Source organism: Argopecten irradians, chromosome 8 (assembly GCF_041381155.1).
Source record: "Argopecten irradians isolate NY chromosome 8, Ai_NY, whole genome shotgun sequence".
NCBI lineage: Eukaryota > Metazoa > Mollusca > Bivalvia > Pectinida > Pectinidae > Argopecten > Argopecten irradians.
In genome coordinates this window covers 22,468,279-22,490,226 of record NC_091141.1, presented here as the reverse complement: position 1 = coordinate 22,490,226, position 21,948 = coordinate 22,468,279, and the positions used below count along the sequence as shown (strand labels likewise).

General features: G+C 35.5%; 1 protein-coding gene across 1 annotated transcript; it reads left to right on the top strand.

The window, feature by feature from the left end:
• The first annotated feature begins 17,842 nt into the window (after nucleotides 1–17,842).
• On the top strand, nucleotides 17,843–20,580 carry LOC138329693 (uncharacterized). Its single transcript, XM_069276944.1, has one exon. It carries the CDS (start codon nucleotides 17,885–17,887, stop codon nucleotides 19,946–19,948), a length of 2,064 nt encoding a protein of 687 aa, XP_069133045.1. The 5' UTR covers nucleotides 17,843–17,884; the 3' UTR covers nucleotides 19,949–20,580.
• Nucleotides 20,581–21,948: the final 1,368 nt, after the last annotated feature.

The following is a 21,948-nucleotide window of genomic DNA, read 5'->3' as shown; positions in this document are numbered from 1 at the left end:
TGTAATGAAAATGTAATTGGCTTAAACAATTAATCGCCAAAACACTAGAAAAATAGAGAAGTCGACATCATATCGAGTGAAGCACATTAGATTTAGTTGTTAGACTACCTAAAAGCAAGGACGTAGGCCTAACATGAGAAAGATAAGTCACACTGGGTTTTGTTTTTGTGCACTGACTGTGACGTTGGGCGACGACTGATTATCCTTTGATATCCGCCGGCGCAGCCTTTGATGTAGCTTGCGGGTGCAAGGGTTACCGTCTTACTTTCTGAAGCGGGCCGTCATTTCATGAGCTGTCGTATTTTTTTAACGAAAATTTAGACATATCCCCTAAATATTCCGTCCTTAAAGCAAGTAATAAACGTTGTGAAATTTAATAAACTTTACATTGGTGTTTCGTTTGACTCGATAAGATAAGTATTTGTTGAGCAAAATGGTTTTTATTCCCGGTTCATTATAGGCGTCTCGCGTGGTGTTTAGTTAATATAAAGAGACAGTCACGAATCCTTCTCACATATAAATGCTTGCTAAAAGGGACGTATATAAGAAGGATAAGTCACACTGGGTTTTGGGGGAGTACAAGGCAGGAGCTTTTGTGTTTGTGCACTGACCGTGACGTTGGGCGACTGCTGATTTTCCTTTGATATCCGCCGGCGCAGCCTTTGATGTAGCTTAATTTAATTCTTTATTTATTTTACGAGGATTACAAACAGCCCGAAGGCTACTAGATGCTCTCCTCAACATATATCAAACAAACAATATGTACAATTGCACAAAAGACATACAATTAAATGTCGCACACGCTAACACTCACACATACATACTTTAGAGAGAGAGAGAGAGAAACATGCGCGGATCCAAGGGGGGGGGCGGACCCGGCGTACGCCCCCCCTAAAATAGGAGAGAGAAAAAAAAGAAAAAGGAAAAAGAAGGGAAAAGAAAGAGGGGAAGGAAGGAAAAGAAGGAAGAAAGAAAAAAAAAGAGGGAGAAAGGGAAAAAATTAAGGAATTAGATATAGAGTGGGAATTAGACAGAAAGCTCCATATCCTACCTTTACCGTTTGATGTTATCATTTTAAAATCTAAATGTATTCGACTTTGTGGTACATACATGCATGAACATACTTGTATCCAGGCGCAATGGAATAATTATATATTTTTTTTCGTGTAAGTTAAGGTTTTATCTCCATCGCTTAAAAGGTACAATGTAAATCCCTTCAAGTATTTACTTTTTCAAAAAAAAAAAAAAAAAAAAAAAAAACGATAAAATCCCAATATATTAGATAATTTATTGTCATTAATATTCAATATTGACAGGTTATATCTCGATATCCTTAGCAATAAAAGAAAATGGGGAGGGGGTTGGTGGAAGGAATTGTAGCTGGCCATGAGTCTTCGTTGGTTGACTATATGTCATGCCCTTCGTTTTCCAGGTTGTAAATGATATATTACACATTTTTGAATCAGCATTAAAGTCCTGTATTAAATCCTACTATCAATTCACAAATGTGTGCGTACTTTCAAAACGCCAGTTACAAGATCACTACTGACGCCGAATGCTTCTAGAAGCCTTTTATTTGTCCTAAGAAAATGTTTGTAAAGAAAAAAGTGGAATGCGACAGAGAATGAGAGCTTCTAGGGTCTAGGTGCACCCCATGGCCAGATGCCTTCCTTTTTTGTTTCAATAAAAACATATCTTAATGATAATGTTATAAGATTAGGCAAACGATGTTAAAAAATTAATGCACATGACAAAAGGCTCCCTATTAGAAAACAGGATGATAGCAATGGTTCCTGGCACCGTATGGCCATAGACAAGACCACTAGCCTTCTTTTCTTTCATTGTCCAATACACGAATTATGAAGATTGTGTAAGTTAGGGAAAATGAATTATCTAATCTGAGAGATAATGTATAAAAGTAAAAGCTTATATCGTTAAAAAAAGTTCACATACACTTTCATTAGTCCTATAAAAACCTTCGATAGGCGACCCCTAGCTGCAATATTGTAGCTCAAAAGACTTTTATACTGAAAATGGTGTCTTCTTTAGAGCTACAATTGTTCCCTATTACTTCAAAACCTTCAAAAAAGTATGAAAAACTGTGCCCGAGTGATTTTCGGAGGCAGTGCTCCACTACGATACATAGGGACCAATTCGTACCCGGCCTAAAGACATAGTAGGCCGGGTACGTATATTCGTTCTAGGCGGCCCCCAGACCCCCATCCTTTTCTTTGCTTCGTGCCTCTATGAATAGATATTCAGATTTTAGGCAGTGCAATTCTGTAACTTTGTATTCAAAATATGACATTAGACATCAAAAATAATAAACGAACATTTTTACATGGCTTCAATTATTTTTTGGAAAAAGTGTACATTTATTCGAGGGCTTCTGGGGGCCTAGGCGGCCCCCAGACCCCCGCCCTTCTTCGCTTTATGTCCATATGAATATTTTTTATTAAGATTTTGATATTGCAATTCTGTAAGTAAAAAAAAAAAAATCAAAACTTCAAATAAAAAATATGACACTTGACACGAAAACCATAAATAAACATCCTTAAATGGCTTCAATTATTTTCTGGAAAATGTGTTCATGAAATCCTCAGAATGCAGGATTTTGCACCATTTATTCGAGAGCTTCTGGGGGCCTAGGCGGCCCCCAGACCCCTCGCCTGATTTGCTTTGTCCCACGCCCCCTCTAACCTCAAAACCTAAATCCGCCCCTGAGAAAGATAGAGAAAGAGAGAGAGATAGAGAGGAAGGGGGGGGGGGGGGGACTGAGACAGAGAGAGAGAGAGGAAGGTGGGGGGGGGGGGGGGGTCAAAATCTGTTTGAATTTACTATATATTCAAATACATGGTCAAATAATGCTTTGTTCTCAATTTCGTTTAGAGTTTCTAAGCCACATAAAATTATTTTGACAAGAACATTTGGCATGAGCTCTACAATAAGGTTGGAATTGACATTTGGAGCGAATATATGACAAACAGTACGGAGTATATTGGAACGGATTCTGTTATATTTTGGACAATGTAAAAAGAAATGAATTTCATCTTCGGGGGAGTTCACGCAAAGGTCACAAAATTTGTTATTGGTTAAGTTGTAAGAATGTCTATGTTTGTTTAAAGCACTTAAACCCATTCTTATTCTAGTGTGATTGGTTTTGCCTTTCCCGTGTCCATATGTATATAAATAGATTTTTTGTGGAGTGGATAGATTTGACAGTGCAAGAGAGAAGGACTTTAGTGAAGAGCTATTTCTTAATGTGTCAGGTAGATTGTTCCAGTCACGTATTGATTTTGGAAAGAAGGATTGATGATAGAAAGATTTTCTTGACAGGATAGGGAGAATAGTATTTGAATTTCTAAAGTTGTAGTTTTGTGTTCTATGAGTCTGAATTGGACAGATAGTTTTCAAATATGGTGGACACAGATCATGCTTAATTTTAAATAACATTTTTAGTCTGCAATTTTTTCGTCTATCACTTAGTTTTTCCCATCCCAATTCAACCAACAGTTTAGTATATTTGGTTACCTTATAACCGCCTGTGCATATTAATGCCGCCCTACGCTGAACACTTTCAATAAGGTCAGACTCTTGCTGACTACAATTATCAAATAAAATATTGCCATATTCCATAACCGATCTTACCATAGTTTTATATAGTGTTTCTAGGCATGAACGCGGGATAATATATTCTGTTGGCTTTGGCTACAATTTCTGAGATGTGAGAATGCCAGCTAAGATTACCAGAAAGAAATATGCCCAGATGTTTATGGTTAATAACATGTTTAATCGGAATGTTATTAAGTAGAAGGTTCGGTTTATTAACAAATCTTTTTTTAGAGAAAATAACAAATTCAGTTTTTTGAGCGTTGAATGTGACAAGCCATCGTTTTTTGCCCACTGGGACAGAGAAGTTAAATCGTCGTTAAGTGTATCTACTGAATCGTTCCTATTTATGGTTGATGAGAGAGATGTGTCGTCAGCGAATAAGTTAATGTCAGATGAAATGTCTACATTGATATCATTTACATAAACTAAGAATAAAAGCGGTCCAAGGATCGAGCCCTGGGGGACACCAGAGTTAATATATTAATGACCAGAAGATTGACCATTTAAGACTACATACTGTTTTCTATTACAAAGATAACTTTTAAGCCAATAAAGCAAACTTCCTCTAATACCTATGTTTTCTAATTTGTGAATTAAACCTTCGTGCCAAACTTTATCAAAAGCTTTTGAGACATCTAAAAATACTGTGCAAACATCATCGCCATTATCAATACTTTTGTAAATGTTGTGGATTATTTTTAACAATTGATTAATGGTGGAATCATTTCTTTTAAATCCAGAATTTTCTTTGATAAGAATGTTGTTTGCCACAAAGAATTCATAAATACGTTTGTATACTATTTTTTCAAGACATTTAGATATATTTGAAAGAAGTGATATTGGTCGATAGTTTAACATTATTTTTGCTATCTTGATGTAGCTTGCGCTAAAAGTCACTATTTTTGTAGAATACCGATATGTTTCTGATCAAATTATATGTTAAAATACGCTCCAATATCAACCTAATACACATACATTCAATAACTATAGAGAAAGATTTTTATATTAAAAATTAAAGCAATCGGGTAATTTTTTAGACAAACAAAGATTAAAGGAGCACCCTGTGGAACACATGAACAGTCAAATGTACATGTATCTCTGTATGTTTACTATATATCAATTAAGGGGGTTTCTCTATCCCCTCTAAGTAGTTAAATGCACGAGGGTAGCTTTGAAATTATAATAATTTGTAGTTCAATAATTTTCAGACGGAGTATGAATGTCAGTTTTTCGAAAAATCAGGAATAAAATTGCTGAAGTTTTCATGCTTTAAAAAATCACATTAAACCAAAAACATATATTGGAAAAAATATAAATGATGGTGGCGTGTATTAGATAGACTAATTTATGCATGTATACGTTTCTGGTTCCATTGATGTTTCAATATATGAATGCATACTTCAAACGGGTTTCCGTAATATTGAACCAAACCCACACCCGGCTTTTCCTCCCTATAACAGTTTTATCCTTTCAGCGTGCAAGACAGCTCTGACTCAGGGACGCTATAACGTTGTAGCTCTGGGAGTTGGCAGACGTGCTCAAGGTGCAGAGAAAAGAGTTACAACCAAGGAAAGGCAAACACAAACCATCAGGTTTGTGAAGGAAGGCGATAGGCTGAACAAGAAACCAACAGGCACCAAATGCATTCTTGATGGGAGCTGAGGGAGGAGATCTAGGGCAAAAGATGGTATTCCCAGGCGTAATACAGACAACGTACAGCAGTACAAGCTAGGGTGACGCACTTGGCTGTGCCCGATGGAGGTAGACTGAATGGGATTTCCGTAGTGCTCAACCTGGACAATAGCACATGCTCTGGGAGTAGTCAGACGAAAGAGGACAGGATGCAGAGTACGTAGCAGAGGATGCGGAACGTGCATCTGTTGGCTGTGAAGCAGATCACGAGAGAAGAAGGACGGGAATTTATCTATTGACAGGTAGTGAGTTGATCGCCACTGTCAGCCTACCATCACGAGAACGTTCCGGACAAGGATGGAAACGTATACTGACTGATGGACCCGGCTGATGATGTTGATGGATAAGAACTGCGACTGTATTTAGGTGCATTTTATTTCTGCGTGACCATTGACTTCCCGGAAAATCCAGATGACAACCAAGAAATATAGGTAACGCTGGAATCGTTCACTGACATGGTAGTTTCGATCGGCAAACGAGAAAGAAAGAATTAGGATTGCGCCAACTTCTGATGATGAGTTGGTAAGAAAGGCAAGTTAGATCAAGAGCAAGGAACGAACAGGAAGACAGAGGGAATCCTATAACAAGGACCCACACTCCTTCCACCAGGTCTCTGCTGGGCGGGGAGAGACCTGGGAGAGCCGAATAGAAGGTGTTGAGCAACATTTACGGGAAACACACGTAGACAGTGATAGGAACATTCTATCAGGGGGAGTCTCGAGGGCTGAAAACCAGATACCTTCCTGAGTTTGCATTGGAGATCAAGAAATCAAAGTGCAGGGTGTTGTACAGTAATGGAGTCTAGAAGTGGGTCAGCTGGACCAAGTGGAATTCCTTATCACGCTTATGAAAATGAAATGTCCACGACTCCTGAAGAGACTGTAGCAGTTGCTGAATGTTTGGATGAAAGGGAAGATTCCATCATGATGGATGAATGGCTGTTTTTTAAGAAATAACTCAAAGTTTATCGCCAATTTAGAGCGAGGAGAATGACATCATACATGCTGACAGATGGGCACATAGACACCAGTTCAGAAAGAGGGGATCCCAGTCTTCTCTGAATGTATGGAACATATTGGTGTGATAAGTCAGTTCATACCAACCAAGAGAACAATCTGAACATGACAGTAGTGTGGCTAGACCTTGCGAACGCTTATGGGTCGAGCTTATTGAAGTAGTCTTATAAGCTACTTTAACGGAATCCAGATGCACTTTACTGTTGGAGAAACGACAACCTTGACAAGACCTGGAAAGTGAATAGTGATAGGATATACCATACCTGTCATTATATTTGTTATGGGAATTGATTTTATTATCAGGACAGCAGAAATGGAAGTCAAAGGGTCTATGACGCAATCGGGGATCTATCTACCATCAAATAGAGGTTTTATGGATGACCTGACTGTTACTACTGCAACACATGTTCCAGCTAAGAGCATTACTGTGTAAGGATGATAACACGCAGAATAGGAGAGGCTGCGGTATGTGCACAGTTATAGGTATGGAGTAGACAGGAGAAGGAAGGGAGGTCATCTATGGACAGACAGTGAGATGATCTCCACTGTCGATCCACCACCATGAGGACGTTCCGCGACAAACAAGTAGATTGATGGACCCGCCTGATGATGTAAATTGATAAGCAGTGAAAAGCCGTAAAATATGGGGAAATCATGTCTTAAGCATACGTAATTTCATTTTGGCAGAAAAATTCAGTATTCGTCTCATGGAATTTAATCCCAATCTTCTCTCTTCTGTATTTATTTTTAAAATGAATTCTTTTTGGGGTTATGCATACAGTGGCTGTGGAATTTATTTTGGAATGGAGTGATACAAATTGTGTATCGGTATTATGAAAATAAGTTACAAATACATAACGGCAACTTTAATTGACAAGTATCATGTGTAATCGATAATCCATCTCTCCTTGGATTTAAAGTTATGTAACGTTTTCGTGTTCTTTTTGGGATGAAATGTGGTGCGATAAATGACTTGACAACATGGATACAGTCCCGAACTTTATTATTAATCCACAGTGAATCCAAAGTACATACAGTTGACAACGGAGTATAAATCCACATCGTTAGAGTTGACCATTCTTTCATTCTAATCCTGACCAGGTTCTTTCACACAATGTTCACACAAGTCTATTTACAATATGTTACCTTTTCCCGTGGAATAGTTAGTTTGTGAACTATTCCAGGCGGGAAAAGGTGGAACTATTACCACAGTTGAAGGTAAATGTAAAGACTGGTGAACATAGCTTAGCATGCAGTCAAAAATATATGATTTTCATTAAATACTAAAATGTCCATACACCTCATCACTGTAAATTTCAGTATCAGAAAAACAATATATAATAGAATTAGAATTGATGACCAGCAAAATGTATCATGTATGTGAATATAGGAAGGATAACTTTGATATGAACAAAAGGAAAGTAATTTTCAGAAAAAAAAGAGACATAATACTGTATAAACTTTATATTTATTCATATTGACTATGAATGCCAACTGAGAGCCAATTTTTTGGTGATATATTAATATTTACAAAACTGGTGAACTAGAAATCAAGGTTATCTGTATTTTACACAATAAATCAAAAGCCAAACCTATATTTCAAATTATTTTGAATGTATATGTTGAAAATGAGTATCAAAATACATTTTAATTTGCATGTATACTTTTCAAGCCATCATTAGGTAATAGAAGCTTTTTTTTAGGTATTTTTAAAAAACATAAGTATGTTAACAAACACTGTTTGTGTCCGTTTTTATCATAATGATGGAATTCAGTCTGTTTTATGAAAATTAGATCGTGGTTTTAATCTAAGAAGCATGCATAATTTATGGGGAATAAACACAAAGAGTAAATTCTGCAATCATAATTTGTATAATAATAATAAGGTATCAACCATGAAACAGTGTCTCATTAAATTCAGTGATTTCATTCTGATGTACTGAAAATACAGTTGACAGTGTTTTTTTTTATTCATATATGATTTTCATATGTATTTGAGGAAAAGGCATTTACTGAAAAGATACATTTTGCAAGGCCATTACATTAATCATAGAAATGATACCTTGACAAGACCTGGAAAGTGAATAGTGATAGGATATACCATACCTGTCATTATATTTGTTATGGGAATTGGATTTTATTATCAGGACAGCAGAAATGGAAGTCAAAGGGTCTATGACGCAATCAGGGATCTATCTACCATCAAATAGAGGTTTTATGGATGACCTGACTGTTACTACTGCAACACATGTTCCAGCTAAGAGCATTACTGTGTAAGGATGATAACACGCAGAATAGGAGAGGCTGCGGTATGTGCACAGTTATGGTTATGGAGTAGACAGGAGAAGGAAGGGAGGTCATCTATGGACAGACAGTGAGATGATCTCCACTGTCGATCCACCACCACGAGGACGTTCCGCGACAAACAAGTAGATTGATGGACCCGCCTGATGATGTAAATTGATAAGCAGTGAAAAGCCGTAAAATATAGGGAAATCATGTCTTAAGCATACGTAATTTCATTTTGGCAGAAAATTCAGTATTCGTCTCATGGAATTTAATCCCAATCTTCTCTCTTCTGTATTTATTTTTAAAATGAATTCTTTTTGGGGTTATGCATACAGTGGCTGTGGAATTTATTTTGGAATGGAGTGATACAAATTGTGTATCGGTATTATGAAAATAAGTTACAAATACATAACGGCAACTTTAATTGACAAGTATCATGTGTAATCGATAATCCATCTCTCCTTGGATTTAAAGTTATGTAACGTTTTCGTGTTGTTTTTGGGATGAAATGTGGTGCGATAAATGACTTGACAACATGGATACAGTCCCGAACTTTATTATTAATCCACAGTGAATCCAAAGTACATACAGTTGACAACGGAGTATAAATCCACATCGTACTGTTCACTTGACAACGGAGTATAAATCCACATCGTACTGTTCACACAAGTCTATTTACAAGTTCATCCTCACAAAGTAACGGCACTTCCACGAACTTCTAAAACTACTGGAAAACTCTCTTTATGTAAAGCGCGCACCTCGATTTATACGGCTTCAATAATAATTAATATTCATTAACTCCCAAATTGTTCTATTGACCAATCCTAACCTTTTTACCTTATGCATGTGATCAACATGTGCCTAATATGGACCAAGGCGATGTCCGCGCAATGCGACACTGACCAAAATCGTGTACACATCTCTATCTAGATGACCACTTCTTGTAAACAACTGACTTTCAGTGTCTCCGTAAACTAAAGCGTTTTTAAAAATGGCAAGGTGCTATCTACGAACCAAAGCGAGATGCGTAAACCTATACCAAACTACTACATGGCCTTTACCTTACTCCAAGGTCGACTTGACTATAACTATGTTCCCTATTTACACTAAATAAAACATCTATCTTCCCTAAACATATTAACTTTCTGATAAAACAATATGTTTTATCAAAATCACTACAGTTAGTTAAAACATGGCTGTGATATCATCTATTGTTAATTAGCTGGAGGTATAGTCGGAGCAAGTATACCATTATCATCCACTACTATACAAATATTTCATGGGTTACTGTGCTTGGCCTCGTGCAATATAACATTTGTTGATTACCATCACCTCGGGTTAAATATTATGAACTAAAGCACAGTAAACCATGAAATATTTGTTTCATTACATAATCAATTAATCACCAGTTTTTTTCAGTTGATTTTTAATGAACGCCAAAAGCACAGATCAATATTATTATATCGTCGAAACCGTACCGGACGGGAAAGCTACAAATCATATTGAAGATTGGCGTATAGTCACGGTACTTCATGGCGTAACTCCACTTTTCATGTCATATTGCATTCCTTTAAATTTTAGATCTGTATGCAGCCTTTAAATCCAATAAAACAAACTGTCAAGCACAGAGAGCAATGTCTATGACGTGCTTTCCGATAGCGCGAAATTGAGCGTGAATGTCATAATAACTCACCGTTACGCGCGATTCCTCGGAGGTTTTCTACTACCACACATAACCCATGCAATATAACTTCGAACTGTGCAATATAACAAGGTTTTATTGGACGATAAGGACAATACGTGGAAATATTATATTTTTTCATATATAGATTGGTGTAAACAAATTATGTAATAGTGTTAAATAGTTACCTTTTCCCGTGGAATAGTTTGTAGTTAACTATTCACGGGAAAAGGTAACTATTCCACAGTTGAAGGTAAATGAAAAGACTGGTGAACATAGCTTAGCATGCAGTCAAAAATATATTCTCATAAATACTAATGTCCGTACACCTCATCACTGTAAATTACAGTATCAGAAACACATATAATAAGGAATTAGAAACTCCTCACCATTTTACGACCAGCAAATGTATCACTATGTGAATATAGGAAGGATAACTTTGATATGCTGTTAAAGTAATTTTCAGAAAAAAAAAGAACATAATCCTGTATAAACTTTATATTTATGCAAAAATCATAATATTCTTATAAGTAGTAGCTATGATGAAAAAAATTATATATTAATATATACCAAAGGCCGTTTGCCGTCAGCAAACATAATAAAGGAGTTGCGCATCTCCTTGTATATATGTTTCTGGCAGTACAGTGCTACACTTGCATTATACAAAATAATCAAAGTACTGAAAGTACTGAGACTTAAGCCTAAAATACCGTTTACAAAATCAAGAATTCTGATTTGCATTGATAACATAAATGATAAATCTCAATGTACAACAGCATGGCCATCAATTGTGTTGTCAAATTGCAATGGTAAAGAATTGTTTATATACTTTTTTAGAGTTAATTTTCTATTTCCTTCTACTCAAAACAAAAAAACATGCGTTATGCAATACAATAATCCAAAAACATTGCAATTCCTTAGATAAATGAATTTGATATTGGTGTGTACATCATATCATACACATCATGTAAATTCCCAGTTGGACAACTATAAATTCCAGGTAAAAGTGTTGTGTTATAAATGCAAGCACTCTATCATAAGATGACAATTTATTTCATTATAGATAAACAAATAGCAAATCATAAAATAGGGTCGACCATGAGTCAATGATTTATAAATATTTCCCTTCTCTCTTTCTTTTGAGAAAATGGCAAAAAATGTCATTTGTCACTCCAAGATTTTGTTATTATGTGTACCTTGTATTTATCATATCCTTTAAATCCCTTTACGGCAATCTTCAATTTACTCTGACAACATCAATTGGATAGTATCCTATATATAACTTATTCGTGCATATGCATATTATTTCTTTTCATTCCTGCATATTTAATCGATATTGATTGAAAGACTTTTTTTGCATCATTAGCAATGTCAATAAAGCTAGAGCGCATTATGAAATTTGCCTCCCTCCAATTGGTATTCATATTGACTATGAATGCCAACTGAGAGCCAATGCTTATATTAATATTTACAACCTGAACTCACTCAAGGTTATCTGTATTTTACACAATATCATAAGCCACCTATATTTCAAATTATTTTGTAAATGTTGAAAATATCAAAATACATTTTAATTTGCATGTATACTTTTCAAGCCATCATTAGGTAATAGAAGCTTTTTTTAGGTATTTTTATTTCAACATAAGTATGTTTATTTAACACTGTTTGTGTCCGTTTTTATCATAATGATGGAATTCAGTCTGTTTTATGAAAATTAGATCGTGGTTTTAATCTAAGAAGCATGCATAATTATGGGGAATAAACACAAAGAGTAAATTCTGCAATCATAATTTGAATAATAATAAGGTATCAACCATGAAACAGTGTCTCATTAAATTCAGTGATTTCATTTTGATGTACTGAAAATACAGTTTCAGTGTTTTTTTTATTCATATATGATTTTCATATGTATTTGAGGAAAAGGCAAAAAAGATGATTTCAAGGCCATTACATTAATCATAGAAATGATCATGCCGCACAAGTATATATGGATTTCATGATTTTAGTGACACCTCCAAAGTTGAATCTTTGTTAAGCTAGCGATATGCAAACAACATATTTCATTTTGAACATTTGTTTACATAAATGTTAGAAGAAATGAAATTGTAAAGCATAATTTGACTTCATGGTCTGAATGTATGTACTTGTTTCACTTATAACCATAGATGTAAATGTAATATTTTTTGCAATACTGCCACAAATGCTAATATAATTCAAAATGATTTTTAGTTTTAATTTATGTCGATTATATGACATTAAAATGGTGTAAGATACACCATTCTGTTTTTACAATTATCATTATAGTAAAAAAAATAATTTTCTAATGATAAATATATGACTAATTCATAATAAAAACATTAAGCTGTTAGGCAGATTTCTATTCCCCAGAAACAGATACTGTGTGTTATATGAAAATTAAGCTTAATTCAAAGCTTTGTGTATCTATCAGCAGTCAAATGTCTTGTGACCGACCTTGATATAGATTATTTCAACAATATTCAACTGATCACAGAAAAACCATATATATGTTTATTTGACATTTTTTTATATCAAAATTCTTATAAATAAAAGAAAAGATTTTAAAATAAAGAAAGCAAAAGTCTTATATTCATTAAAAAAGTTTTTTGTACTACACTCTTGTGTTGCTCACTTATGTATGCAAGTAAAACCATGCACACATAATGGCAGCCTTATATTGTCTTTCACCTCAGGTCTGTTTTCAGAAGCATTATTTAAAGTACACGGAAAGAAAGTTTGATTAATTTACTTTTTTTAATTATAACTTTTAGGTCTATAAGACTTAGATAGCAAGATCAGTAACAGAGATTATGTGTTTACGTTAGATGGGGGAGTCAACAGTGTGTATAGATTGTGTGGACAGCAGTCAGCTGGAAGGTAAGGTACTAGCTATACACATGCAGGCACAGGGGAGTAGGAGGGGGGGGATTGAGATGTAGTACACAGTATAGATAAACAGCATTTAAATTAGAGGAGAGGGGTGAGATGTAGTACACAGTATAGGTCAACGGCATTTAAATTAGCTGGTCAACGGCATTTAAATTAGCGTGTTATAGGTCAACGGCATTTAAATTACTGAGTTGAAAGGTTACTGAAAGTAGTGCCTATGACTCAGTATGGCTTAAGTCAAAAACGCTTTCTTAACCTAAAACAGTTTATGAAGTGGTGCAAAATGAAACATCATGTATAAATATCTATGTAGTTAATGAACTGATGCGGAAGTTGCAAGTCTGTAGCCTTTCCCGTGACACATTGCTCTTTGTGGAGGTGTCATTCACTTCGAAGCAATTTTAAAACTACCAACTTTCAAATAGAGATTGTTGTATTATTGCTTTAAAAGGTGTAATATGTTGATTTTAACAATGTTTTAAATATCATTTGACACGTAATCTGTACAATACATATTGACTGGATGTAAATATATCCATGAATTAAATAATAATGATAAAAAGCCTTGCTTGGTTATGGGTGTTTCACTGTGTGTAAGACAGGGATTATCTGCCCGAACGCAAACACACAGAGGCTATGATGTTTTGGAATACATATTTATATATTTAGTTCTGATCACAACAGTTTATATAAAGACTTAAAAACATGAACAAAAATATAATTCTTTATCAGTATAATTAAAACCCGACTCTAACATCTGTTTTGCATCAACTGCAGTTTAAAATTTTGTCTTTCCTTGGTATGTGATATTATTATCTTCTTATATATGACATATTGATTTGGCAAATGAATTTTAATATCTCGAAGTCTAGTAGTAATTTGTATCACGTCATTCTTTTTTACCTTTATATTTAGTTATTAAGAGCAAGGAAACTCGTTGTTGGTACACCTGAAAAAAGGATCCCGTAAACCCGATTTACCCAACGTGTAAACCAACGTTCTTTCGTGACCACTAAATCTCGATTTCTAATGCAACAAGTTTAACAAGATTCAATTTCACGGGTTCAATAATTGGTAATCCTTCAAAATAAATTGGTTTATATCAATTAGTGGAGATAAACGTCCGGAAAATTACTTGGATCGCGAAATTTGCGAAAGTAAATCTACGCGAAAGAGAGTTGGTTCACAGTAAATTAAAAAACAAATATTCAGAATATGGAAACAATGGAATATGTTAACGTTATTCGGATAGGAGCCTAGGCCTTTTTGAAAATAATTATATTTTTCATACACCAAGATCCCAGTTGTTATTACACTATTTCCAATGAATACGTACCGTAATGAATACAATAGACAAGCCATATACCTGGTAACTGTCACTGAAAATCATTTGTTATTGCTACAAAGAAAAAATCATTTTATCTTAATTTTTTCTTAACGATTTCTCTTTGGAGTGTAACCTATCATAAGTATTGTCTCTGGTTGTATCGTAAGGTTGTTCGCCAATTCCACTATTTTCTGTAGTATGAGAATTCAGACTATCGTATGTCTCTGGTGTGTCAGTCTGTGTGTGTATTTACTGGTGGTCCACAATGGTCGGATCTGTCAATCTCGTCTTTGAATGTTTGATAATAAGTAAATAATATGATTGATATTCTTGTGTTGTTTGTGGGAACGTGAATCTTCTATTTTATCTTTTTGAGAAAATCTCAGACATTGGCAATTTCTATCACCATATATGGTTTATGTCTTGTCCTATATAAGCAAATACAAGTATAACTCAGTATATGATAATATATGTAGAGATCAATCAGATGTTAGTGTTATAGACATTATATAGTAATTCCTGTGGTTTCGCTTTGATATCGTATGCAATTTATTTTGAAAAATATTTACGGGATATGATCTGCAGTCTTAAGAAAGTGGAATAGCTTGAATAGGATATAATCTAGTGTAGCCGGATGTAGACCATATTGAACCGTCACGTGTATGTATATATAGTGTCGTACAAAAGAAAGTGTTATTTATAGATATACCTGTGTTAACATACTTTGTTAGTAAACGCACATATTGGACCCGGTGTCATATAAGATAAATATCCCCGAATGATATATAGCAAATGATACTGTGAGTATCCATCCAACATCTGTACTAAGGTGCTGGAAAAGGGTTTTATCTCTAAGAAAGCAAAACGCAAAAAAAACTTTTGTATTGGTAAGAAAATATAAAGTTATATGTGCCTGCATGGTTGGTATTCAGGAAGCATCTTGTATTTATAAAAAAAAATGTCAACTTTTGGTGCGGAATTCAATACAAGATAGCACACCACCTGAAAGTAAAATCATTTGGTTCTGGGGTTTCTATAGTATGCAAGTTAATTTTGTATCCGGGTATATAACTTATGAGGGTTAAATCTTTCATGACACCGGTTCATTTCACAATGGGAGAATGGAATGCGTATAAAAATATCCAGTTCTCATATTGTATGGAGAACGACTTACTCTTTTTTGTACAGTGTAGTTATATCAGACGGTGACATATTTTGATCTGCTGATTTAATTCTGAATATTACCAGGCTATGTAGAACACGATCAGCCTATATCTGTGGGTTGAGGGGCAGGCAACTTCGCTAGCCAAGGGTATAAGCCGATACTCTACTTTTACCCTTGGCATATCTGACTTCAGAACGGGTAGTCCCGCACTGCGCCACCTGCTGGATCACCGCAGTTGCGCCCCTTCCATTTACGTAATAAGCAACCAATTAAAAAGCTCGTATCATTGTTGTATGGTTGAAAAAATGGCAGCGCCCCATGAAACAAGCGTGTTGTTTGCGACAGATTCAAAATACCAAAGATGAACATGTTTGTGAGTCATTTGTTTATTAGTGAGTTCGGACACCAGTTTTTGCGTTTCATGCAGAAATTTTGCAGTGTCCAATTTTGTAACGAGATCGTAGTATATCTTTTAATTGTTTAATTTGTGAAAGATAAACCACGCACGTACTTTCCAATCTGTTTGGAGAGCAACGTCTCCAAGACGTTCATTTAGCTGGTATAAAACATCTAATTGATTAAATAGATAGTAATATAATTTCGCTAGGAGTTGATGTTGACAGACATGCCTGATGCCTCATTTTACAAATGTAGGTCACTATACTACCGCTTCAGTTCAGTTTTGTTGACAAATCAAAGCTGCGTTTTCATTGGTCGCCTGAACCTAGCCGCATCCAATCAGAATTTGAAAGCAAAAACACCTGTTCTGAAGTGAGATATGCCAAGGGTGGTAGGAAGAGAATCGGACTTAATACCCTTGGCTAGCGAAGTTGAGGGACAGGGGAATTTATGAAAGGTAAGGAAAATCTCAACTTCGCTAGCCAAGGGTATTAAGTCCGATTCTCTTCCTACTACAGAGAAGCGGACTAATACCCTTGGCTAGCGAAGTTGGGAAAATCTCTATACTCGGAAGAAAAGAAGTTATATCGTACCACACTATGTTTGAAACGAATGAAATATCTAGAAATAACATTTATATAGGTATTTTCTCATATCCACGTCTAATACTGGTTGTGTCGCCCGAGGTTGTACGTATATTACATATGGCTACCCATGCAACACAGCCTCGTGACGTCACAGGGTTAATAAACTTTATTTACTTTAAATAGGTGTAGATACATAAAGATAAATATTTGGAAACCTCAAATAGCATAATCATTTATTACTGAATCTAAATTAGCAGCACAATAATAGATGAAGCTACATGAAGATAAAGATATGGAAATTAAAGTTTTTAAAGCACTATGCTATTGATAACTGACAAATGTGTACTTAAACGCCTACTACCTTTCCGAAACGACATTTTATTTTTGAAAATGGGAATGTAAAACGAGATTGATGATTTTGTAGAATCGCAAATTTATTAGCTTACCGTTAATACTACATTTAAAATCTTTAAATGATTTAATTAAAATATAATAAATCTAAGTTTTCATAACACGGGTCGTCTTGTGTTTCCCACAGTCGTCCTTAATACCCCGCATTTGTTGATTATCACTGCGCCAGATCAGACGGCAAAACAGCAAAATAATCTGCACTGTTAACATCGATTACACAAGCATTTGTTTGGTATTGTAACTTCATCTTAGGACATCAATATATATTTTCTTATGTTATTATAATTGTTTTAAGAAGTATAAAGAAGTTAGAAAGTTTTGTTTCGGAATAGTAGTAGTCCTTTTTATTATTCACATGGTCAACGTAATTGATAATTTAATTACACATCTACTTTGCAAAACACTAGTACTTAAAGTGGTGACGGAAAAGCCATTTTAAACTGTAATTTGTTTAATTGTATTCCGTATATATAATTGAACACACACCTGTAATGCATAGCCATATATGTTATAAGTTCTGTTCATGATTTGCAATGGGATCGACATGTAAAATTGATAATGGAATTTGTGAAAACCATTTTAATATAATTATTCTACTTCCATGAATGTTTCCAATACAATTATATGGGATGTATTCCCATTTTCAAATAAAATAAACATTTAATAAATGTATAAGTGTTTTGTGTTAGACATATCTTAAATTGTAATTATTTACACCGTTATACCATGGGCGAATTGTTAATGATACGTTGTAATAAGATATTGTTTGACTATATTTACAGAATATTAATAGCAAAGATGGCTGGTCAGAATGAGATTGATGAGTACAAGAAATCCTGGATACTTTACCATGTTATGAATAATTGGATTGGCAGCGAGGAATTAATGGAAATCAGAAGAAAAGGGGTCATTTTAAAAGATTTAGGAATAAACACAGAAAAACAACTCTCTTTTTGTATGTTTAGTACAGGAAGTACGAGTGAAGGAATTTCTATGAAAGGTTCGGACAGCGACGTCATGACAATTTTAAAAGATGTCGTAGTATTGTGTCGGGACCAGAGGGATAATACATACATGTCAAACAACCGAGATGATATGTCAGTACTACGGGCTAAACATACTGATAGTAGACCTGGTTACGTGGCACTGAAACTTGTTTACCTGGGCCGTGGTTGTCCATCAGAGTTGATTAAGTCTATTGTACCAGTACACGATCAATTCTTCATATCCAGTGAAGAATATAGACGGGCATATACTGACATAATCAAACGTTTGTCAAAAGCAGATTTCAAAATGCATGGACCTGCATCAACTTTCACGGGGGAAAAAAGAAAGTTTGCAAACGAAGTTGATTGTGTACAAGCATTCAGATATCCTTATTGGCCAAAGGAGGCATTAGAGTGGGTAATCAGACCACGCCCCAATGGATGGCCAAATGAAGCATTGAGAGAAGAGATAGTAAATGATGGCTGTTATCTAGTCCCTGTTGGAGATAAAACATCCGCATACACATTTCTTCAATGGAGGATTTCGTTAGCAACAGCTGAAAGGAAGCTCGTTTACTCTCTAACTCACGTACAGTTTTTGGTATATTGTCTTCTTAAGTACTTCCTCAAACAGATATCTGATATTTTAAGCCAGTTATTGGGAGATACGGATATACTGTCATCCTATATCATGAAAACAGTTATATTCTATGCTGTGGAAAAAACGCCAGATACCTTGTGGCAGGAGAAACACACATTTCTTTGTTTCATGCTGTGTTTAAACATTTTGATTACTTGGGTAAAGGCTGGATATTGTCCAAATTACTTCATCCGAAATAACAACATGTTCCTTGGTAAAGTCTATGGTGAAAATCAACAAAAACTCCTATGCTTTCTGATTGATCTCCATGATATGAAATGGGGATGTCTTTCTGTTGGAACATTCATAGAACCAACTATAGGATATTGTGTGGGAAGGGCGATTAGTGGATATTGGAAAAATCTACAAAAACTACCCTCAAAGTTAGAGAGAAAGCAAGATATGGAGATATTGAATGCTACGAAGCAATGTGCAGCCGTAAGTGTCTTGGATACACTTCCAGATTCATTGACACTCATGTGTAAGTCAACGTCGGACTTGGATGAATTCATCTATTACATTCTTACCATAAACGGACTTTCAAATGCAGCACAAGATGAATTTGATGGGTACATGTCTCACAGAAAAAACAAGGAGAAATACAAATCTTTAAGGAAACGCATGGTATTACTCGCACCAAATGCTTCGGTTTGTTCAAGTCCAGGAAAACTAGAACTAGCATCATTTTACTACCAGACCGGGAACTACAGGAACACATTATGTATGTGTGGTCATATGACCTCATCATTTAAACTGTACGCTTATGCAGCTATCAATGAACAGAAGAAGTATGAACACATGTATTGTTGTCATGGTTACACCATACTCAAGAAATACCAGGAGGCATTTGCATCGCCATTATATGTGCTTCAAAAGTATTCACGCTTCCATCCGCTCAAATTGCTTCAAATCACAAAATTATTACGCGGATGTTTTCTTCTTATTCCTCCACTCCCATACGCTTTGTTCCTGACCTTCCTTTGTTACCATGAAATTGGAGACACCAAAAGACGTGACGCGGCGTTGGTTGACCTCCGGTCTGTCAAGTATGACGAGAACCAAGGAGGCGATGAGTACTGGGTAGTCCATAATATGTTGGGGATCTGTTACGAAATAGTCGGGGACAACCAAAGGGCACTCAGAGAATACAGAGAATTTCTTACTGTCGAGACTTTTGACCAATATTGTAATCCTGCCAAAGAAATGATAAAACGTTTACAGCAATCTCCATACTGACAACTACATATTATCTAAATTGGAAGTAGGTCATAATTTCCTGGAAAAGACGGTTTCTCTTTGGAGTGTAACCTATCATACGTATTGTCTCTGGTTGTATCGTAAGGTTGTTCGCCAATAACACTATTGTCTGTAGTATGAGAATTCAGACTATCGTATGTCTCTGGCGTGTCTGTCTGTGTGTCTGTAATTCCTGGTGGTGGTCGACAATGGTCGTATCTGTCAAAGTCATTTCGAATTGTTTGATAATTTTCCGATGATTCGTTCCGCCTGACAGAGTTCTCCTCCAGATCGTTGATGTCAGTGTAGTCATGGTTATCAGTAGTGACACGTGTTGTCTATGAAACAGGAAATAAAGTACAAGTTATAGCACTCGCTTTGCACTTTATCTGTAGATATTCCGTCTTTGCATATTACAGGGTTAACTCCCTTGGGGTAGGTATCCATTGTGACGTTATTATTTTGTGAGCGAAACTCCCATCATTTTCTCTGAAACGGTGTGACGTTATACTCGCATATATACATGACGTCACAATCAATACCTATCAATCAGGGCAGATAACTCTGTAATATCCAGATACGGATTACCTTGTCACAATTTTCCAAAGGAAACATAATTTACAATGCGTATAGACATAGCAATCATATTTGCTATCATATATTATGCTTTGGTAATGATTTTAATTTAATCATATGAAGAACAAAAAAGATTCAGTTATGCCTCGTTCATGATATATAGTATACATATATTGACATTGCTTTAAAAATATCGTTTATACTGATTCTATAATTACATAATACTCCATATCGTATTTATGTGGCTTACATTTTCATTATCCTTGAATAAATTTTGATTCATTTTCACTTTTTACTGTTTTTCTTTTATTTACTTATGCTACTTTTTATATCTCCATTATTTCATTTAAAGAAGTTAGATTAAAAAAAAATCAACATGCCTAATGATTTAAGTATTTTTTTTACCAAACGTTAACTTATTTGTATGACCTAATTTAAATTGTCTCACTCTCCCACATAGCTTACCTTATTATTGCCATTTTTATTGTCTTTGTAAAGGCGTTTTGACCTGTAACAGTATACAAGAGATCCCAGAGGGATCTTGGCGCCCACCTAAGAACGATCTTTGTCTGACAAAGGAAAGAGGGATCTTTTCTCTGCTTTTCAAGCTTTTACTACATATTACTACACATGGAGTTTCAGAAAGATCCTTTGACTGCTTTCTGAGATATATAACAGTAACAAACTTCAATTATCAAAATCCTAGATGGCTACCTGTCGGCCATCTTGTTCACCGATCGGTCCTAAAATGCAATATGCACAACTAGACCCCTAGAAGCAACCTGCACATACAATTTGAGACAGATCCCTTCAGTACATTCTTAGACATAGCGGAAAAAAAATTCAATTGTCAAAATCCAAGATGGCGTCCTGTCGCCCATCTTGTTCACCGATCGATACTAAAATGCAATATGCACAACCAGGGACCTAGGGGAACCTGCACATGAAATTTGAGACAGATCCCTTCAGTACTTTCTAAGAAATAGTGGTAACAAGCTTCAACTATCAAAATCCAAGATGGCGTCCTGTCGGCCATCTTGTTCACCGATCGATACTAAAATGCAATATGCACAACCAGGGACCTAGGGGAACCTGCACATGAAATTTGAGACAGATCCCTTCAGTACTTTCTAAGAAATAGTGGTAACAAGCTTCAACTATCAAAATCCAAGATGGCGTCCTGTCGGCCATCTTGTTCACCGATCGGTCTGAAAATGCAATATGCACAACTTAACCCCTAGGGGAACCTGCACATGCAATTTGATACAGATCCCTTGAGTACTTTCTGAAAAATAATGGTAACAAGCTTTAACTATCAAAATCCAAGATGACGGCCTGTCGGCCATCTTGTTCATCGATCGGTCCCAAAATGCAATTTGTACAACTAGGCCCCTAGGGAAACCAGCACATGCAATTTTAGACAG